We start from the raw sequence: 19,736 nt of genomic DNA on the forward strand, positions 1-19,736 counted from the left end.
TTTTTAAAGCATCTTGTGAATAAATAGGGAGTAGTCCTAGTGTTAGAGTGGCCTTCCAGGGGTCAAAAGGAAGGGGAATATCAAAATCTGTAGACACCTATTTTTGGATTTGGAATTGGTGACAAGGACTGTTTTTGAAAATGGAGAGCAACACAATCCTATTCACTAGGCAAGCTCAAGTGAAACCATAGGACAGATGGAGAATGGCTTTGGTGAGAAGAGGTTTTCAGACTGTTTTTGAGTCACAGGATAAGTAACAAATGGATAATTGTATCTCTGGCAAGACAGCAAAAACACCACAGACCTTTCTTTCTGCAACTGTTAAGACTGCTACCAATAAAAGGTAAACAAACATACCCTAGAAGAAAGTTTATTCTTGACTAGGATTAATGTCTAGAAGTTTCCTCTGTAACCTCTGCAGACTTGTGGATAGTTGCTGAGGAACTGTATACTGATTAATGCCTGAATCATCTACTGTGAATAATGCAGAACCATAAGAAGTGTTTTGATAGACAATAAAACTTGGTGTTCCTCACTTTCTTGGAACTCTAGGAGTCAGTTGTGACAAACTGGGGCAAAGAAAGGAGAGTGTGAACAGATTCCATTATTTGTACCTTTAAAGGACTGAGAAAGAATGTGTGTATTTGTACAACTTTAACAGATTTCTCAAGTTATTCTTGAGGAAAAGACAGAAAGGTGGAGATTAGATAATAGTAGAGTAGACAGATTTGGGATACATTCAATATCCAAACTCCAAGAACGATAATTAATGGCATACTGACAATTTTAATTGTCTAAAATTTATTAACTTAAGAGACATCAATTCACACAAACTTTTCACATATAAATAACATAAAAAGCAGATTGCATATGAAACTGCAAGCCTCTATTGTGCAATGTGTGTTTTTAGATTAGCTTTTGTCAATATATTTTATTTTTATGTCCATTTATTCCTATGTTCTCCAGTATTTTCAATAGGAATGGGTGTTGTATTTTGTCAAAAGCTTTTTCAGCATCTATTGAGATAATCATGTAGTTTCTCTTAGTTTTATTGTTGATATGGTCAATAATGTTAATAGTTTTCCTAATATTGAACCATCCCTGCATTTCTGTTATAAATCCTACCTGATCATAATATATTATTCTCATGATTAATTGCTGTATTCTTTTTGCTAAAATCATATTTAAAATTTTTGCATCTATATTCATTAGAGAAATTGGTTTATAATTTTCATTCTCTGTTTTGGCTGTTCCTGGTTTAGGTATCAAAACCATATTTGTATCATAAAAAGAATTTGGGAGGTGCTCTGGGTAAGGGCCCAAGCCCCCTGGATCCCCCTGACCCATGGGCCTCTAATCTGTGGGGCCTGAAGGAAGGTGACTGGAGACAAGATGATACAGGCAACAACAACTTTATTCAGCTGAGGGTTAGGGTTTATAAAGGCTGAATCCACCAATCACATACGTGCTGAGCTCATCCCATTACTTCACCATCTCATGACTATTCCACATCCTTACACGCGCAGTAAGGAAGTAAGCTTGTCTTGTTCCTGCAGCTAGTTCCTGGGTTCCCAAGCTCACTTGTAACTTTACTGTACAGAACATCAGGTTCCAGGGTCACACAGAGCTTCTGTCAGGGTGTGCGTCAGCACCGTTCCCAAGGGAACAGGCTTTGCCTCTGACTTGCACCCCCTGGGACCCTCTGGGTCCCTTACAGGGAGGATTGCTTCTTCCCCAATTTTCCCAAATAATCTGTATAGTATTGGAATTAACTGTTCTTTAAATGTCTGACAGAACTCACTTGTGAATCCATCTGACCCTGGAGACTTTTTCCCTAGGGAGTTCATTGATGGCTTGTTTAATTTCTTTTTCTGAGATGGAGTTATTTAAGTAATAAACTTCCTCTTCTATTAGTATGGTCAATTGTATCTTTTAAAATAATCATCCATCTCATTTATATTGTCAAAACATATGGGCATACAGTTGGGCAAAGGAATTTCTTATTATTGTTTTAATTTCCTCCTCATTGGAGGTGAGTTTACCCTTTGCATTTTTGATATTGACAGTTTGGTTTTCTTTTTCCTTTTTTTAATCAAATTGACCAAAGGTTTATCAATTTTGTTATAAAATCAACTCCTAATTTTATTTATTAATTCAATAGCTTTCTTAATTTCAATTTTATTAATCCCTCTGTTGGTTTTCAGTATTTCTAATTTGGTATTTACTTGAGGATTTTCAATTTGTTCTTTTTAGAGTTTTTTCAGCTGCATGCCCAATTTATTGATCTCTTCTTTCTGTATTTTATTCATGTAGGCATTCAAAGATATAAAACTTCCCCTAAGAACTGCTTTTATGGTATCCCATAAAATTTGGTAAGTTGTCTCATTATTGTCGTTCTCTTGAAGGAAGTTGTTGATAGTTTCTATAATTTGTTGTTTAACCCACTCATTCTTTAAGATTAGATTGTTTAGTTTCCAATTAGTTTTTGGTTTATGTTTCCATGGCCTTTGATTACATATAAGTTTTATTGCATTGTGATCTGAGAAGGATGCATTGACTATCTCTGCCTTTCTGCACTGGGTTGTGAGGTTTTTGTGGCCTAGTACATGGTCAATTTTTGTATATGTGCCATGTACCACTGAGAAAAAGGTGTATTCCTTTCTATAGTCATTCAATTTTCTCCAGAGATCTATCATATCTACCTTATCCAGAGTTCTATTCACCTCCTTAACTTTTTCTTGTTTATTTTGAGGTTAGATTTAGCAAGTTCAGAGAGGGAGTGGTTGAGGTCCCCCATGAGTATAGTTTTGCTGTCTATTTTTTCCTGTAATTCCCTTAACTTCTCCTCTAAGAATCTGGATGCTATACCACTTGGAGCATATATGTTTAGTTAATGAAATTGCTTCACTGTCTAAGGTGCCTTTTAGCAGGATATAATTTCCTACCTTATCTTTTTTGATTAGATGTATTTCTAGTTTTGCTTTGTCTGAGATTAGGATTGCTACTCTTGCTTTCCTTACATCAGCTGAAGCACAACGTATTCTGCTCCAGCCTTTTACCTTTACCCTGTGTGTATCCCCCCGTTTCAAATGCGTTTCTTGTAAACAACATATTATTGGATTATGGTTTTTAATCCATTCTGCTATCCATCTCCGTTTTATGGGAGAGTTCATCCTATTCACATTCATAGTTATGATCACTACTTTTGTCTTTTCCTCTATTAACTTTCCCCTTGTTTATGCTTTTAGTTCTCCCTTCTCCTCCCAAATAGAGTTCTAATTTTGACCACCATCTCCCTCAGTCTTCCCTGCCTTCTTTCAGCCCCCCTCCCTTTTAATCCCCTATTCCCTTACTACTTCTTCCCTCCTTTTTAGCCTCCCCTCCCTTTGCTTTCTCCCTTCCCCTCCTATTGTCTATAGAGGTAGTTGTATTTCTATACTTAACTGAGTCTGTTGTACCCTCTTTGAATCCAGTCACATGAGAGTACCTCTTAAATAATACTCATCTCCCTCCCCTCTTTCCCTCTACTGTAGTGTATTTTTGTGCCTCTTCCTGTGATGGAATACATTATTTTTTTTCTGCTTCTTCCTTTTCACATCTCCCATTACAATCCCTTTGAACCCTTAAATCACATTTGTTATCATCATATCATTTAACTTATATCCACTCCCTCTATCTATGTATATCCTTTTTATGTTTCATAATAAATGTACAATTTACAAGATTAACAATTATCATCTTCCCTTATAGTGATGTAAACAGTTTGCCCATATTGCGTAACAAGTTTTGTTTTTCCCTTGTTCACCTTTTTATGTCTCTCTTGAGACCTGTCTTTGAAGATCAAATATTCTGTTGAGTTCTGGCCTTTTCATCATGAAGGTCTGGAAATCCCTTATTTCATTGAAAGACTATCTCCTTGCCTGAAATATTATGCTCCTTACAATATATATGTATATGCACATACATAAATGCATATGCATATATGTATGCAATACTGCTATATGTTTATATATACCCATAATCATACATGTGTGTATACATATGCATGTATGTGTAGTATGTATACTTACTATGTATCTGTACTCTTCATCTCTACTATATATATATTATGAATAGGTATATGTACACTATGCATATGTGTGTATATGCATATACTATTATATATGCACATATATCCTTATGTAGTATTGTCAACAGGCAATCACAACTACACAAAACTTACATAAAAACTAGGTTTATTACAACTTGAATATGGAACTCAGAAGACTTTATAATCTGTCCCATAGGCATGTTATTAATGTATGAAAGATGAAGTTCTAAATCAGTATTCTGTTTGCTTAAAATAAAAGACTGGAATATAACATTTTATGAACTGTTGAGCAGAAAATAAGGCTCATGACTTATACCTCATATCTTGGTAGAATCTCATAACCTCAAAAATTAAGATTTAAGTTGTGTTAAAATTGGAATTACGAACTATAGTCTTAGAAGTCTTTGAATAGGTTGTTAAATTTTTTGATTTCACTAACTTTAAGAAAATCCCATAATGCAACATTTATCTCTGGAAAAGTTTCGTAAGAAAAAAGTTATTAACATTAATTACATCCCTCTCCACTCTACTTCAATTTTTTCTCCTCTTAACTTCCCTATTATTGTAGAGGGAACCACCATCCTCTAAGTCATTCAGGGTCCTAGTCCCAGGAGTCATTCTTTGACCCTCACTCTTATTCACCCTTCATATCCAATCTGCTGACAAATCTTACTGTTTTTCATTTTCACATCTTTTTCATAGTGTCATTTTATTTATTTGTTTTTAGGTTCCACTTTTATAATATTTTGAGTTTTAAATTTTATCTCCCTTCCTCCACTCTCCTCTTCCCAAGACAGTGTGCAATCTGATATAGACTGTACATTTACAATCATATTCAGCATATTTCCACATTAGTCATATTGGAAAGAAGAATGAGAACCAAAGGGGAAAACCATGAGAAAGAAGAAATAAAAAGAAAAGAGAGAAAATAGTATCCTTCGATTTGCATTCAGATTCCATAGCTCTAGTGTCCTTTTCAATAACATAGCTAAAACCTTAGTTTAGTCTCTCATCACCTTTAAATTGGACTGTCACAATAGTTTTCAAAGTGTTCTCCTTCAAGTCCCTTTTGATTGTAATCCATACTCTACTGAGCTTCCATCTGACCATGTCATCTCTCTCTCCTTATATCCCCTCCCCCTACCTTGAAATGAGATTTATCATTTCTTATTGCAAGTATAAATTGCTTTTTTTGGCATTTAAAGTTCTTTATAAAGTGGACCCCTCCTACAGGCTTCTCACACTCTATCCTCCACAAAATAAATGTTTTGGCAGCACTGGTCTACTTGCCATTCCTCTAACATGGCATTCTTTTTCTTATTTTCACTGCTAACTTTTCCTTCATGCCTACATGGAATGCTCTACTCCTTCATCTCCTTCTCCTAGTTTCCCTGTCTTCCTTCAAAACTCAGGGCAAATCTGACCTCATGTAAAAGAATTTTCATTGAGTCTGCAGCTGCAGCTGCTAACAATGCTTTCCCCTGAAACCAGCATTATTCTGTCTATTAGAAATACAGATTGGTCATTAATCCTATTTTGCAATATGAATTTTATGTATTTTCACTCTACAATTCTTTAATTTTCATGTTTTATGTGAATCCTGAAATGATGACACTGTAATGGCTGTTTTATCTTTTAGGAAAATCACTTACCACATGATTTCTATTAATTGTCTTACCTTTTCTTAAATATCTATAAAGTGTTACAATTTAGGCATATGTTTTGCTATAAGACCTAAAAATCTACATTTAGAGGAGTGCTATAGATAAAGTTAACATAACCTTGCCATTTTAATGCCAAAAGTACTGATCATTTCAGTCCAATTATTTTCCTATGTCCTTATTTTTACCAGTAGTCTTTTTGAAACCTTAATTGATTTAGGCAATTTCTTTTCTCTTTTCATTTTAAATTCAGAAACTTTATCAATAAATAGGCAGTTAGTTTGGAATAAGAGGCAGGATGTCAAATTCAAAGTCAGGAAACCTAAGTTCAAATTCTGTCTTAAGAAATTACTAGCTGTGTGACCCCGGGCAAATCATTTAAATATTCTCAGTGGGTATAATAATAGCATCTACTTCCCATAGTTCTCCTGAGCTCAAATGAGATAACACAAGCACATTACAAACTTCAAAGGGCTATATAGATGCTAGATATTACTATTATACCAATTTAATATTACGTAAGGCCTTTCACTACCTCCATAGAACAAAGGGCAAGCTGTGTATCCAAGAATCTTTCATTTTAAGGACTCAAAATTATTTGGTGCTTAAATTAAAAAAAATAATTGGAAGGTGGAGCCAAAATGGTGGATAGAAGATAGGAAGTTGCTTGAATTCTCCCCAATTTCCTTCAGAAACAAGATTAAATCAAGCCCATAAAAACTTTTTGGCATGATAGAAAGCACAAAATGATAGAGTGAAACATTTTTCCATGAAACAATTTTCTAGTTCAGGATAACTTAGAAGGATTCCAGGAAAGGTCTGTCTCACTTGGGTAAAAGGGGAGCAGAGCCCTGCACAGGCAGTGTCTGGGCAAGCCAGCAGGAAGTCCTTAGCCACAGTACAGATCAGGAAAAGAGTTTGCATGGTCCTGACTCACCTGGCCAGTGGTGCAGAAGGTCAGCTGTGGGGTCTCCAGCCTCAGAGAAGTAGGCAAATTGCCAGTTCTGGAACTCAGGACACAATAGGCATGACTAGGTCAGGCCAGTGGTGTAGCACCAATGGAATATTCACAGCAAATACAGTGGTCATGAATATCCCAGTGCAATTCTTAATCACGAAATACAACAGACTCTACATGGAAGACAGAACCAAAACATTTATTCAGACATGAGAAAGCCAAATCCATCATAGTAACAAAAATCTACGCATAATAACAATGCAGAGGACAACACCATACCCTAGCCCTCCCTCTGCTAGATTCTCACAAACTAGATCCATTAAAAAAATCACAAGGAAGATTTCTTAAACAAAATCACAATAAGCCCTTTCACTCACCCTAGCCAGCAGCATGCAACCTTCATAGCTTGGACTAGACTCTGACCAATTTCCTCTCAGCTCTGGTCTATATCCACCTCTTCCTGTTCCACCCTTCTTTTTCCACCCATGCAGTAAACTCCTCCAACAAGCTCTATGTGACTCTGACTTATGTGACTCAAGCTTTCATGTGACCCAGACAGGTCACAAGTGCTTATTAATTAATGGGAAAGATCTTCCCATTTAAATTGCCATTAAAATGGGTAAACTCTTAGCTCTAGAGGCTGGCACAGAAAGTCAATAACCAGACCCCTAACATTCAGTGCATGAAGGTTAGGACAGTGTGTCCTGAGCCTCAGGAGCAAAGCTCAACTTTTAAAAATGAGCAAAAAGCAAAAAAAAAGAGCCCTGACCATAGAAAGCTACTATGGTAAGAGGGAAGATTAAAACATAAGCTCAGAATAAGACAACAGTGTCAAAATGCTTACATGTGAAACTCAAAGAGGAAAATGAATTGATCCTAATACCTAAAATCCTCTTGGAAAAGCTAAACATGGATTTTAAAAATCAAACAAGAGAGGTAAAAGAAAAATTGTGTAAAAAGTGATTGTTATGCAAAAGAATTATAAAAAAAAAAGAGTCAAGAGATTGGAAGAGGAAGCATAAAAACTGACTGAAGAATATGATCCCTTAAAACATAAAATAGATCACCCAGCAAAGTTAAGTATAATCTTGAATGAAATTTAAAAAAAAAAACTGAACATTTGATCAACTCTCACACTTTCAAGAATTTTTTATAAGAGGAACAACCGAGCTTAATAGAAGATTTGACATACAAGAGCCAAGAAAAACATATGGTACATAACAAAGACTGATCACAAGGGATTCAATAAGGACAGAGCATTTACTTTTTAGATATGTAAAATGTTTGTCTAAGATTGTAATTAATAATGGAGTAGTTCATAAGAAAAATTGGGGGTAGGCCTGAGTATGATATGATTAAAAAGCAAAACCATTTAGCAACAACTAAAAAGAGCAATTATTTTTATACAAATGATATACAAGAGAAAGAAACAACAGAGAGGAATTAGATGAGGGAGGAGGGCTAATAGTTATGGTAACCTACTTTCAACAGGAATGTGTTTAAAAGGGAACAATACATATATATCTAAAAGAGTATAAATTTAGAAGAAACAAAATGGTAAGAAGATAGGGGGGAAGAAGACAAGGGAGGGATCTCTAGAATGGAGGGTGAGGTAATCGGGTAAAGGGAGTATAAATGGGTACTTAGATCAATGGGAATGGAAGGATAAAGAAGGAATCTCTAGAGGGTAGGATAAAGGAATAGGTTATGGGAACTACAGAAGGGTATTTAGATATATGGGAATGGGAGGACAGGAGAAGGATCCTTGGAGTGGGGTAGGCAAGTAACAGAAGGGCAACATAGGAGGGTAGAGGAGACAGGAGGGATAGGAAACAAGAGGTATGCACAAACATAAAAACAAAGATTAGGAGTAGGAATTGTTAGGGAAAGTATATGTGTCTATATGAATGTGTATATATATATATATATATATATATATATATATATATATATATATATATATATATACATATATATATATGCATATTATATATCTATATAGAAAAATATCTTCACTTAACTGTAGACTTCTTGGGGAAGTGGGGGAGGAAGGGTGATAAAAAGAACAAAATAAAAATTGCACAGCAGAGAACAAAAGAAAACTTACAAGGAAACAAAGAAAAAAAGGAAAACACTCACTACAATGTATAGTGTTTATCGTACAGGCTTTTGTGAAATGAAAGTTTATTGTTATATATTTTGAATCCTCTCTTATCTTCTGCTATGCATATGGCATACTTTCCCCCCCTTTTTTACTTTGTATTTAAGTTCCAATATTTAAGATTATGCTTTTTTTCTTTTCTCTGTTCTATATTTATATTCTGGTGTTTGAGTCTAAAATAAAATTAAAAAAAAATAGAATATGCCAAATTGGAAAAAAAAAATCCACCAAAAAAACCAACTCCTTTAAAAGTAGAATTGGCCAAATTGAAAAGGAGGTATAAAAGCTAACTGAAGAAAATAATACATTAAAAATTAGAATTGGGCAAATGGAAGCTAATGACACTATGAGGTGTCAAGAATCAGTCAAACAAAATCAAAAGAATGAAAAAAAGAAGAAAATGTAAAATACCTCATTGGAAAAACAACTGACCTAAAAATAGGTCCAGGAGATATAATTAAAGAATTATTAGACTACCTGAAAGTTTTGATCAATAAAAAGGACTCTGGACAGCATCTTTCAATAAATTGTCAAGGAAATCTGCTCTGATATTCTAGAATCAGAGGGAAGCATATTTGATGGAAGAATCCAATGATCACTTCCTGAAAGAGATCCTAAAATGAAAACTCCAAGGAATAATGTAGCCAAATTCCAGAACTATCAAGTCAAGGAGAAAATATTGCAAACAGGCAGAAAGAAACAAGTCAAGTGTTGTGGAGCCACAGTCAGGATTGCACAGGACTTAGAAGCTTCTAAATTAAAGGATTAGGAGACTTAGAATATGATATTCTGCAAGGCAAAGGAGTTTGAAATGGAAACAAGAATCAACTATGAGGGGACAATTGAGCATAATCTTACATGGGAAAAGATGGGAATTCAATGAAATAGAGGACTTTCAAACTTTCCAGAGCTGAGCAGAAAATCAGATCTTCAAATGCAAGACTCAAGAGAAGCATAAAAAGATAAACAAGAAAGAAAGTAGCAACAACAATAACATGGTATTCAATGAGGTTAAACTGTTTACATGGGAAGACAATACTTGTAACTCTTACAAACTATATTTCTATTTGAGTAGTTAGAAGGAATATACTTAGAAGGTGTGGGGATAAATTGATTCAGATATGATGATAGAAATTAATTAAGGGGCAAGTTACAAATTGTATTAGAAGAGGAAAGGGGGAAACAGAAAGAGGTAAATTACATGACAAGAAGAGGCATGAAAGACTTATTACAGAAGAAGGAAAGAAGGGAACATGAGTATCGTTTGAATCTTACTCTCAGATTTAGCTCAAAGAGGGAATATCATACACACTCAGCTGAGTAAAGAATTCCATCTTGTGCTATAGGGAAAGAGAGGAAGGGGAAAAGGAAAAGGAAGACTGATTTAAGGAGGGCAAATTGAGGGAGGAGGCACTCAGAAGCAAAACACTGATGAAGAGGGACAGGATAAAAGGAGAGAGAAAGAAAAGTGTAAACAGAGGAAGAATAGGATGGAGCAAAATACACAGTAATAATAACTGTGAATGTGAATGGGATAAACTCTCCCATAAAATGGAAGCAGATAGCAGCATGGATTGAAATCTAAAACCCTACAATATGCTGCTCAGAAGAAACAATTAGAAACAGAGAGATACACATGGAATAAAAATAAAAGACAGGAGCAGAATATATTATGTGTCAACTGAAGCTGAAAAAAAAGCAGATGTGGCAATCCTGATCTCAGAAAAAATAAAAGCAAAAAAACAGCAAGAATCCTCCAGATTCTTGGTGGAGAAGTTCAGGGAGTTACAGGAAGAAATAAATAGTAAAACTATTCTAGTGGGTGACCTCAACCTTGCCCTCTCAGAGCTAGATAAATCTAACTATAAAAAAAAGAGAAAGAAATTAAAGAGGTGGATAGAATTTCAGAAACGTTAGATATGATAGATCTCTGGAGAAAACTGAATAGGGATATAAAAGAAATATACGTTTTTCTCAGTGGTACATGGTACCTACACAAAACTGACCATGTACTAGGGCATAACAACCTGACAATACAATGCAGAAAGGTAGAAATATTAAATGTATCCCTTTTAGTTTATGATGCAACAAAAGTTGCATGGAATAAAGAACTATGGAAAGGAAAATGAAAAAAAAAATTGGAAACTAAATGACCTATTCCCAAAGAATGAGTGGGCCAGACAACAAATAATAGAAGCAATCAATAATTTCATCAAAGAGAATGACAGTAATGAGACAATATGCTAAAATTTATGGGATGCAGCCAAAGAGGTACTTAGGGGAAATTTTATATCTCTAGATGCTTACATGAATAAAACAGAGAAAGAGCAAATAAATAAATTGGGAAAGCAATTTTAAAAATTAGAAAAAGAACTCATTAAAATCCCTGATTAAATACCAAATTAGAAAATTTTAAAATGAAAGGAGAGAGTAATAAAACAGAGTAAGAAAAATATTGAATTAATTAATAAAACAGAACTGGTTTTATGAAAAAATAATAATACGTAGATGAACCTGTGGTTAATTTAAGAAAGAAAGAAGAAAATCAAATATCCAGTAACAAAAATGAAATATGTGAATTAGCCACCAATGAAGAAGAAATTAAAGCAATAATTAGGTCCTATTTTGACCAACTATATGCCAAAAATCTGATAATTTAAGTGAAATGGCTGAATATTTACAAAAATATACATTGCCCAGATTAACAGAAGAGGAGATAAAATACATAATAACTATATAGAAAAAAAAGTAATTGAACAAGCTATCAATGAACTCCCTAAGAGAAATCTCCAGGTCCATATGGATTTACAAGTAAATTCTACCAAATATTTAAAGCACAATTAATTCCAAGAATATATTAACTATTTCAAAACTGGAAGAGTCCTGCCAAATTACTTTTATGATACAAATACGGTGTTGATACTGAAACCAGGAAAAGCCAAAGTAAAGGAAGAAACTTATAGATCAATTTCCCTAATGAATATTGTGCAAAATGCAAAAACCTTAAATAAAATATTAGCAAGCAGAGTACTGTAATTTATCATCAGTATAATAATGATGAAATGGGATTTATAATAGGATTACAGCGCTGGTTCTATATCAGGAAAAGTATTTGCATAATTGACCCTATCATTAACAAAACTAATAGAAATCACGATTATCTCAACAGAGGTAGAAAAAGCTTTTGGCAAAATACAGCAGCCATTCTTAAAACAAAACAAAACAAAACACTAGAGAGCACAGGAATAAATGGAGCTTTCCCTAAAAAGATAAAGCGTATCTATCTGAAACCATCAGGAAACATTAGCCATAATGAGGACAAGCTAAAAGCCTTCCCAATAAGATCAAGTTTGAAAGGGTACCCATTATCATCACTATTATTAAATATTGTACTATGAATGTTAGCTTTAGCAATAAGAGAAGAAAAAGAAATCAGAGGAATAAAAATAGGCACTGAAGAAACCAAACTATCACTCTTTACAGCTGATGTAATGGTCTACTTAGAGAATCCTAGGCAATCAACCCAAAATAAAACTATTTGAAATAATTAAGAGTTTTAGCAAAATTGCAGCATATAAAATGAACCAACATAAATCATCAGCATTTCTATATATTACCAACAAAGCTCAGCAACAAGAGATGCAAAGAGAAATTTGATTTAAAATAACTGTAGACAATATAAAATATGTGGGAGTCTACTTGCCAAGACAAACCCAGAAACTATATAAACAGAATAACAAAACATTTTTCACATAAATAAAAGCAGATCTAAACAATTGGAAAAATATCAATTGCTCATGGGTAGGTATAATGGCAAGTAAAATAGGATCCTTTGCTGTTGTTTTAGTATAATTAAGAACTATAATCCCTCTATTTGAATGTTATTGGGGGGAATCTTTCTCACCCACTGATGGACCTGCTTATTGTGGGAAGCTTGATTAGGGGAGTTATTTTGTAGGAGGATCCCAAATACCTTTCTTTTTTTCCTATTGAGGCATTGGGTCAGAGGATTATGCCCTCTGGCACTCAAAGGTGTATAAATACTCTGAGGGTGAGGTTTTACTTTGGGGCTTAGTTTTTGAAAGAAAGTTTGAATGCCAGATGAGAATCTGGGAAGCTGCTAAGCAGCCCCTCGACTTTGAGAGCCAAGATGTTGTGCTTCCCTCTCTGGTAACGATGGTTCTACAGCTATACCTGTATGTTGAATTTGGTCAGGCAAAAGAAGCTGTGTCTGTTCGTTACTTTGGGGCTTTCTGACTGTAAGTGTTTATTTGACAGATGAAAACTCTGGAAAGCTGCGAAGGAGTCCTCTGACTTTGAGAATGCAGATGTCCTGCTTCCCTCTCTGATTGGGGTGCAATTGTCTGTTGAATTCAGGCAGAGAAAGCCATGTCTGTTGATCTTTTGATTCCTCTGTATTTTCTTTGAAATGCCAGATACTGACTCCCCTGAATTAGGTGAATGATATATGTACTTGGATAAAGGAATGATACATGTGCTTGATTAAAGTGATGGTTAACCCCTTGAAAGTTGCCTTTCTTTTTATGAATGCAGATCTAAGAACCTGTTATAGCAGACTCCCCATATGTACATTGGGGTGCTTACTGATACTGTAGGCTGTGCTAATATAATAAAAAATGACAATTCTACCTAAATAAATTAACATATTCAATGTCATACCAATGAAACTACCAAAACATTTTTACAGGGATAAAAATAATAACAAAATTCATCTGAAAAAAAGGTCAAGAATATTAAGGGAATTAATGAAGAAAAAATGTAAAGGAAGGTGGCCTAGGTGTACTAGATCAAAAACTATTATAAAATATCAATCATAAAACCATTTGGTAAGAGCTAGGAAATAGAATTGTGGATCAGTGGAATAGATTAGTTTGCAAGACACTATGGGCAATTACTATATTAATCCACTGTTTGATAAACCCAAAGACTCCAGCTTCTGAGATAAGAACTTACTATTTGATTTAAAAAAAAAAACTGGTGGGAAAGTGGATAATAGCATGGCAGAAACTAGGCATAGACCCAAATCTCACAATGTATACCAAGATAAGGTCAAAGTGGGTACAGGATTTAGACATAAAGTATGATACCATAAACAAATTAGGAGAGCAAGGGATAATTTACTTATCAGGTCTATGGAGATAGGAAACATTTGTGACCAAACAAGAGACAGGGGACATTATGAAATGCAAAGTGGATAAGTTTTATTACATTAAATTAAAAAAGGTTTTGTATAAACGAAGCCAATGCAACCAAGATTAGAAGGAAAACAGAAAGCTGGGGAGCAATCTTTATAGCAAGTGTCTCAGATTACGTTTTCATTTCTCAAATATATAAAGAATCAAGTTAAATTTAAAAGAATGTAAGTTATTCCTCAATTGATAAATGGTGAGAGGATATGAACAGACAATTTTCAGATGAAGAAATTAAAGCTATCATATGAAAAATGCTCTAAATCAGTATTTATTAGAGAAATGCAAATCAAAACAACTCTAAGGTACTACCTCACACCGATGATTAGCTAATAAAAAGAAAATGAAAATGATAAATATTGGAGAAGATATGAGAAAATTGGGACAGTAAAACATGGTGGAGTTGTGAACTGATCCAATCACTCTGGAAAACAATTTGGAACTATGCTGAAAGGGTTACAATACTATGCATATACTTTGACCCAGAAATGCCACTACTAGGTTTGAATCCCTAAGAGATGATAAAAAAGAGAAAAGGACCTACAAGTACAAAAAAAATATTTATAGCAGAAATGGAAATTCAGGGAATGCCCACCAGTTGGGAAATGGCTAAACTAGTTGTGGCATATTAATTTAATAATGATGCAATAAGAAATGATGAGCAGGCAGATTTCAGAAAAGCCTGGAAAGACTTACATGCACTGATGCTAAATGAAGTGAGCAGAACAGGGACTGTACACAGTCAGGAGCATTGTGTGATGATTAACATTTATTGACTTAGCTCTTCTCAGCAATACAGTGATCCAAGACAATTTCAAAGGAATCATGATGGAAAATGCTATCTATACACAGAATCAGAACTGTGGTATCTGAATAGAGATCAAAGTATACTATTTCCACTTTTTGTGGCGGGGTTGTATCTTTTTCCTTTTTTTCTTCTTTCACAATATGACTAGTATGGAAATATATTTACATGATTACACATGTATAACCTATTTCAGATTGTTTGCCATCTTGGAGAGGGAGGATGGGAAAATTCAGAACTCAAAATCTTATAAAAATGAATGTTGAAAACTATCTTTACATGTAATTGGAAAAAGTTAAAAAGGAAATAATTATCTTCTATGATCATTATTGAGAAAATTCTTAGAGGAAATATTCTGCTCCTTTCCTCTTAATACAGACACTAAATTACGTTCAATATGAATATCTTTATGGTCTCTATATTTTCTGTGTGGGTGTCAGGGAGAGGAAAAGATGGGGAGAGAGGGAAAGAGAGAGAGAGAGAGAGAGAGAGAGAGAGAGAGAGAGAGAGAGAGAGAGAGAGAGAGAGAGAGAGAATGCTGACATTTTATTGATCCTTCATTATAAGTTTAATGCTTCATGTGAGTAGAATCTTATTTAATTTCAGACTCTGTAGTAATGGAGAGAACTATAAATATGGTGTGATATAGAATCAGAAAACCTCCGTTCAAGTCCTGCCTCTCTTCACTTATTAACTGTGCGAGGATGGGAAAAACATTTTATTTCTCTGAACCTTAACTTTTTTATCGCTAATGTAGGAATAATGTTGAAAAAGTTTCTTGAGGGCAAGGACCTTATAAATATTAAAGTGCTATATCTATCCATAAATATTAAGGTATAGATTTTTAACTCTTATTAGCTTATTCAAGATGAGTGTCACCAGTGAATAGTGCTGACTGTGAATGCAAAATAGTCTTAATAATACTGATGCATGTGACAAAGGAATCCATTCATTTAGACTTCCTAACTCAGTATAATAACTTCCCCTCCAGTCACAAAGAAAATACACTACAGTGGAAGTTAGGTGGTATAGAGGATCGAGATTTGGACTTGGAGTTAGGAAGGGGTTCAGATACTTATTAAGCTATATCACCTTGAGGAAGTCATTGAATCTTTCCCGTGTGCAAAATAAGAATGATAACAGCACCTACAGGATTATTGGGATGATCAAATGAGATAATGTATGTAAGTTGCTTTGTGAACCTTGCTCTTCTGTATCTATGTTCGCTACTATAGCTATTGTTATATACACAGAGCGATTCATGAGACTAAACTTTCTTGATGATTAAGGAAAACGTATAAAATTCAGGGCCTGAAATTTCTCAAAATTTGATATTTCTACCTTTATTTTTGATAACAGAACACTGTAGAGACAGATAATTGAGTGCCTGTTTAATTGGCAAAATGAGAGATTCAAAGGACATTTCTTGAAAATGTTACAGAATAAACATATTTTTATATTTGACTGTAATGGCAAGTGAAGTAGGATCTTTTGCTGTTTGTCTGGAACTTGTTTGTGGGGAGGCCTAACAGAAAGAATATTTGTGATTTTGGCACTGTCTGTTGATCTGTGTTAATTGCTCAGAGAGAAGCCCTGTCTATTGTCTTTATGAGTGAATTGAGATGATGGCACTGGTAATGTGTATAAATACTGTTATAGCCCTGTGTAACAGAAGCTGTGGGCAGGAGCCCCTGGAGCCTTCAGTTGGGCAGGAGCAAGAAGAGTTTAGGATGGAACAGTCCTCATGAGCTAAGACAAGGAACAGGAGCAGAGAGCTGCATGCCTGTGTACCCAGGCAAGAGTTTGGAGTGGCCGACCAGGTGAGGAGCTGTGGGGTTTGGAAGTCAGCCTCGAGGCTGATAAGAGAGGACTTTACTTGATTAAGGAGATTGTTCTCACAGTGACTTAGGGGTGGATGGTGTGGTATTTTCTGCTACCCCTTAAGGATGCATTGTGCTAGGGAAAACCCTAGCCTAGCACCCCCTGACTTTGGGGATGCAATGACATATACTATGCACCATATGACATACTGAGTGTTATGAAGTACCTATATGTATTAGATGATATATTTTGCTTAAAGATGTTGCTATGAATGTTATTCTTTATTGAACGATATTTAGTTTATTGCTTAACAAAGAGTTCATCATACTATGGGATTACACTCTTAAATCATTTACAGGAGCAGTCCTCAGTTGTGCTGCCTTGATTGGCATTACAATGACCCTATATTTATTTGGTGATTGGATAGTTTTTCAAATTATCCAATTATTATTTATGTAAAATCAATTAATAACTTTTTGATACTAGAAAGAATATTTAAGGTCATCTAATACAACTCCTTTATTTTATTGATGAAAAAAGTGATGTATAGATAAATGAAGTGACCTGTCCAAGGTTATTCAACTATATAGTGGTAATGTTTTAATTGGACCCATGTTCTCTTAATTTTTACTCTATTGAACTTTCCACCATAGCATGTCACTTTCAATCCATAGATACTCCTGAAGGATGAGAACACTTGGATACACTCAAGTTGCTCTATTAATGACTATATTCTGATCACTGACTTGTTAATATAAGGGACACTGAATTTAGTAAATTTCTTTTAATGAATATTTATTTCAAATAGAGGTATAAAGTCATGTTCCCAACCCCAAACCACCTATTAAATTAAATCCTTGTAACTTCAAAACATTTTGAAGTAACTTCATTTGGACTTGACATATGGCTGTATTGCAACATTTGAGATTAAAAATAGACATATATATTGCAAGAAGCAAATGACAAACAGTTCATGAGTACAAAACTAGCTATAAAAATGACATCATTTACAAATAAATCCACAATAGTATCAGAAATGAGGAAAGCATTTTTGATATAAAAGTTTCCATATCAAGCACCCATTTTTTCAGAATTTAATTACCCATGCAGAGGTAAAATGTTTTCATGCATTCTGTGTCTCCCTTACATGTAATTTATAACATTCTTACAGGGATAATATTTCAAGATTCTAAGATTTACATTGAATTCAATTGACTTCATGTGGCAAATATTTGTTGTATTATTTATGAAATGAAGAGCTAGCCAACACATTCATTTTGCAAAAGAATTTTAGAACCTTCATCTGTAGTGCTAAAATGTCCTAATCACTCAAATTTTGAGGAAATAGAAGAACATGATAGTGGCATTGGCATTTACCCACTATGACTAATGCTATTGGCATTAAGGTGTGACAAAAATTGGCAAAGTGTAAAGATGCAATGGACTCTGATGAGCTATAAGTGCAAAGTACATACAGCTCATTTCCCTCTCACTATCCACATCCTTCCACAAGCACAACAATTCATTTTTTTTTAAAAAAATCTAATTTCATTTATATTTCTCATTTACAAGAAATAGTAAAATTTACATTCTGAATTGTTCCCTGCTTATTCTGCATGGGCTCATGGTTCAGTTTGTAAAGGTTTTCAAAATCAAAGTGGCTTTCACAATGTTTTCTTCAAAATTCAGCTGTCGATTTAGTTGTACGAAGTCTAGTTTTTGGAGTATCACTGAGGACGCCCTTCTCTTGACCTTCTTCTTGTTCCTGGATGAGGAAAATGAAAGGTAACTTGTAAATCTGCACAAGGAAGCTAACTCTAAGGATACAACAGCCCATTTCTAACAAATCATTCTGAGGTGGCAGGAAATCATTTCCATAGGAGAGAACATCAAGGTATGTGTTCTAGGGAATGAATCTCATTAATATTCAGAGCAAATGCAAGAAGATTCATGAGCTTTATTTTAGAAATGCTTTGTATAATTTTTTTCTTAGTAATTTGATTCATTTACATTATGGAAATTCGTGATTAAAAATAATTCTATGGCAAATTCTTTGGTAAGAGAAAGGCTCCCCAAGACCCATTTTATTTGATCTTTTGGGTGCATATAAATGGTCAATTTCTAGGCAAGACATATCTGTCTTGGACAAATAATTATTACATTTCAGGAGGGCTTTTCAAAATTTTAAAAATTATATCCCATTGCTTCTCTCCTCTTCACTTTTAAATTCCATCCTTTCTAACCCTAGTCTCTGTCCCTTCTAGTGTTCATATTTATGAAGCAATGAGAGGGTGTTTGCTGAAAAGTGAATCTGAAAAATACACATTTCATGCATGGTTGGGAGGTAATTCTAAGGCATTTGTCTTAAGTTTAATATATGTATATATGTGCACTTCATCAAATCATGATTTTTTTTCTGAATAGTGACAATAAAATCTTTGTCTTAGCAAATGCACATATAATTAGTCATCATTATTTGTGCATATTGGGCAACTAATGTCTAAGCATCTGAAACTGACCTGTGTAGTTTATCCTAGTTACAAGATTCTTAAAAGCTTTCAAATAACTTATACTTCCTTTGCTCTCTCTTCTTTAATTTTTGACTAATGAATTGATTTTTGAACTCATCAAGAGCAGACCAGTGACTAGATAGTCACCTGCTAATGGATACCTGATTGCTTTTCCTTAGATGTTTGTATTTTTCAGTTCCCACTAATTTTACACAAAATAATTAACATTGCCTTTTGAGTTTCACATGAGGATTTTCTACTAAAAAAATCCCTCTTTTCAGAATTTGTGTTAATTTTGCTACACAAAAGACTAACGTAGTAGACTTACCTGGAGTTTCCTTTTCTTTGACTACTCACGGCAAAACAAAATTTCAAGTGCTTACTATGCATTAGGACCAAGATTTCTAAAGAAACCAAAAACTTTTGTTTTCCAAAGGATATAAATATTTTTAATATGTTATACCTTGTGTCCTTTTGTTGGCTGGTACTTTCTTGATTGGTCGGTCTAAAAATAAATAGG

General features: G+C 34.3%; 1 protein-coding gene across 22 annotated transcripts in view; it reads right to left on the reverse strand.

Moving 5' to 3' along the window:
• Window positions 1-17,484: 17,484 nt before the first annotated feature.
• POSTN (periostin) overlaps window positions 17,485-19,736 on the reverse strand; it is a 45,156-nt gene continuing 42,904 nt past the window's right edge. For all 22 annotated transcript variants that reach the window (XM_072610408.1, XM_072610415.1, XM_072610412.1 and 19 more), the window contains 2 exons: window positions 19,680-19,721; window positions 17,485-18,471 (listed from right to left, as the gene is read on the reverse strand). In XM_072610408.1, coding sequence (XP_072466509.1) covers window positions 18,434-18,471; window positions 19,680-19,721 — 80 coding nt within the window. In that variant the 3' untranslated portion in view covers window positions 17,485-18,433. The remainder of the gene's footprint in view (window positions 18,472-19,679; window positions 19,722-19,736) is intronic.

Source organism: Notamacropus eugenii, chromosome 5 (assembly GCF_028372415.1).
Source record: "Notamacropus eugenii isolate mMacEug1 chromosome 5, mMacEug1.pri_v2, whole genome shotgun sequence".
In the NCBI taxonomy this organism is placed as follows: Eukaryota; Metazoa; Chordata; class Mammalia; order Diprotodontia; family Macropodidae; genus Notamacropus; species Notamacropus eugenii.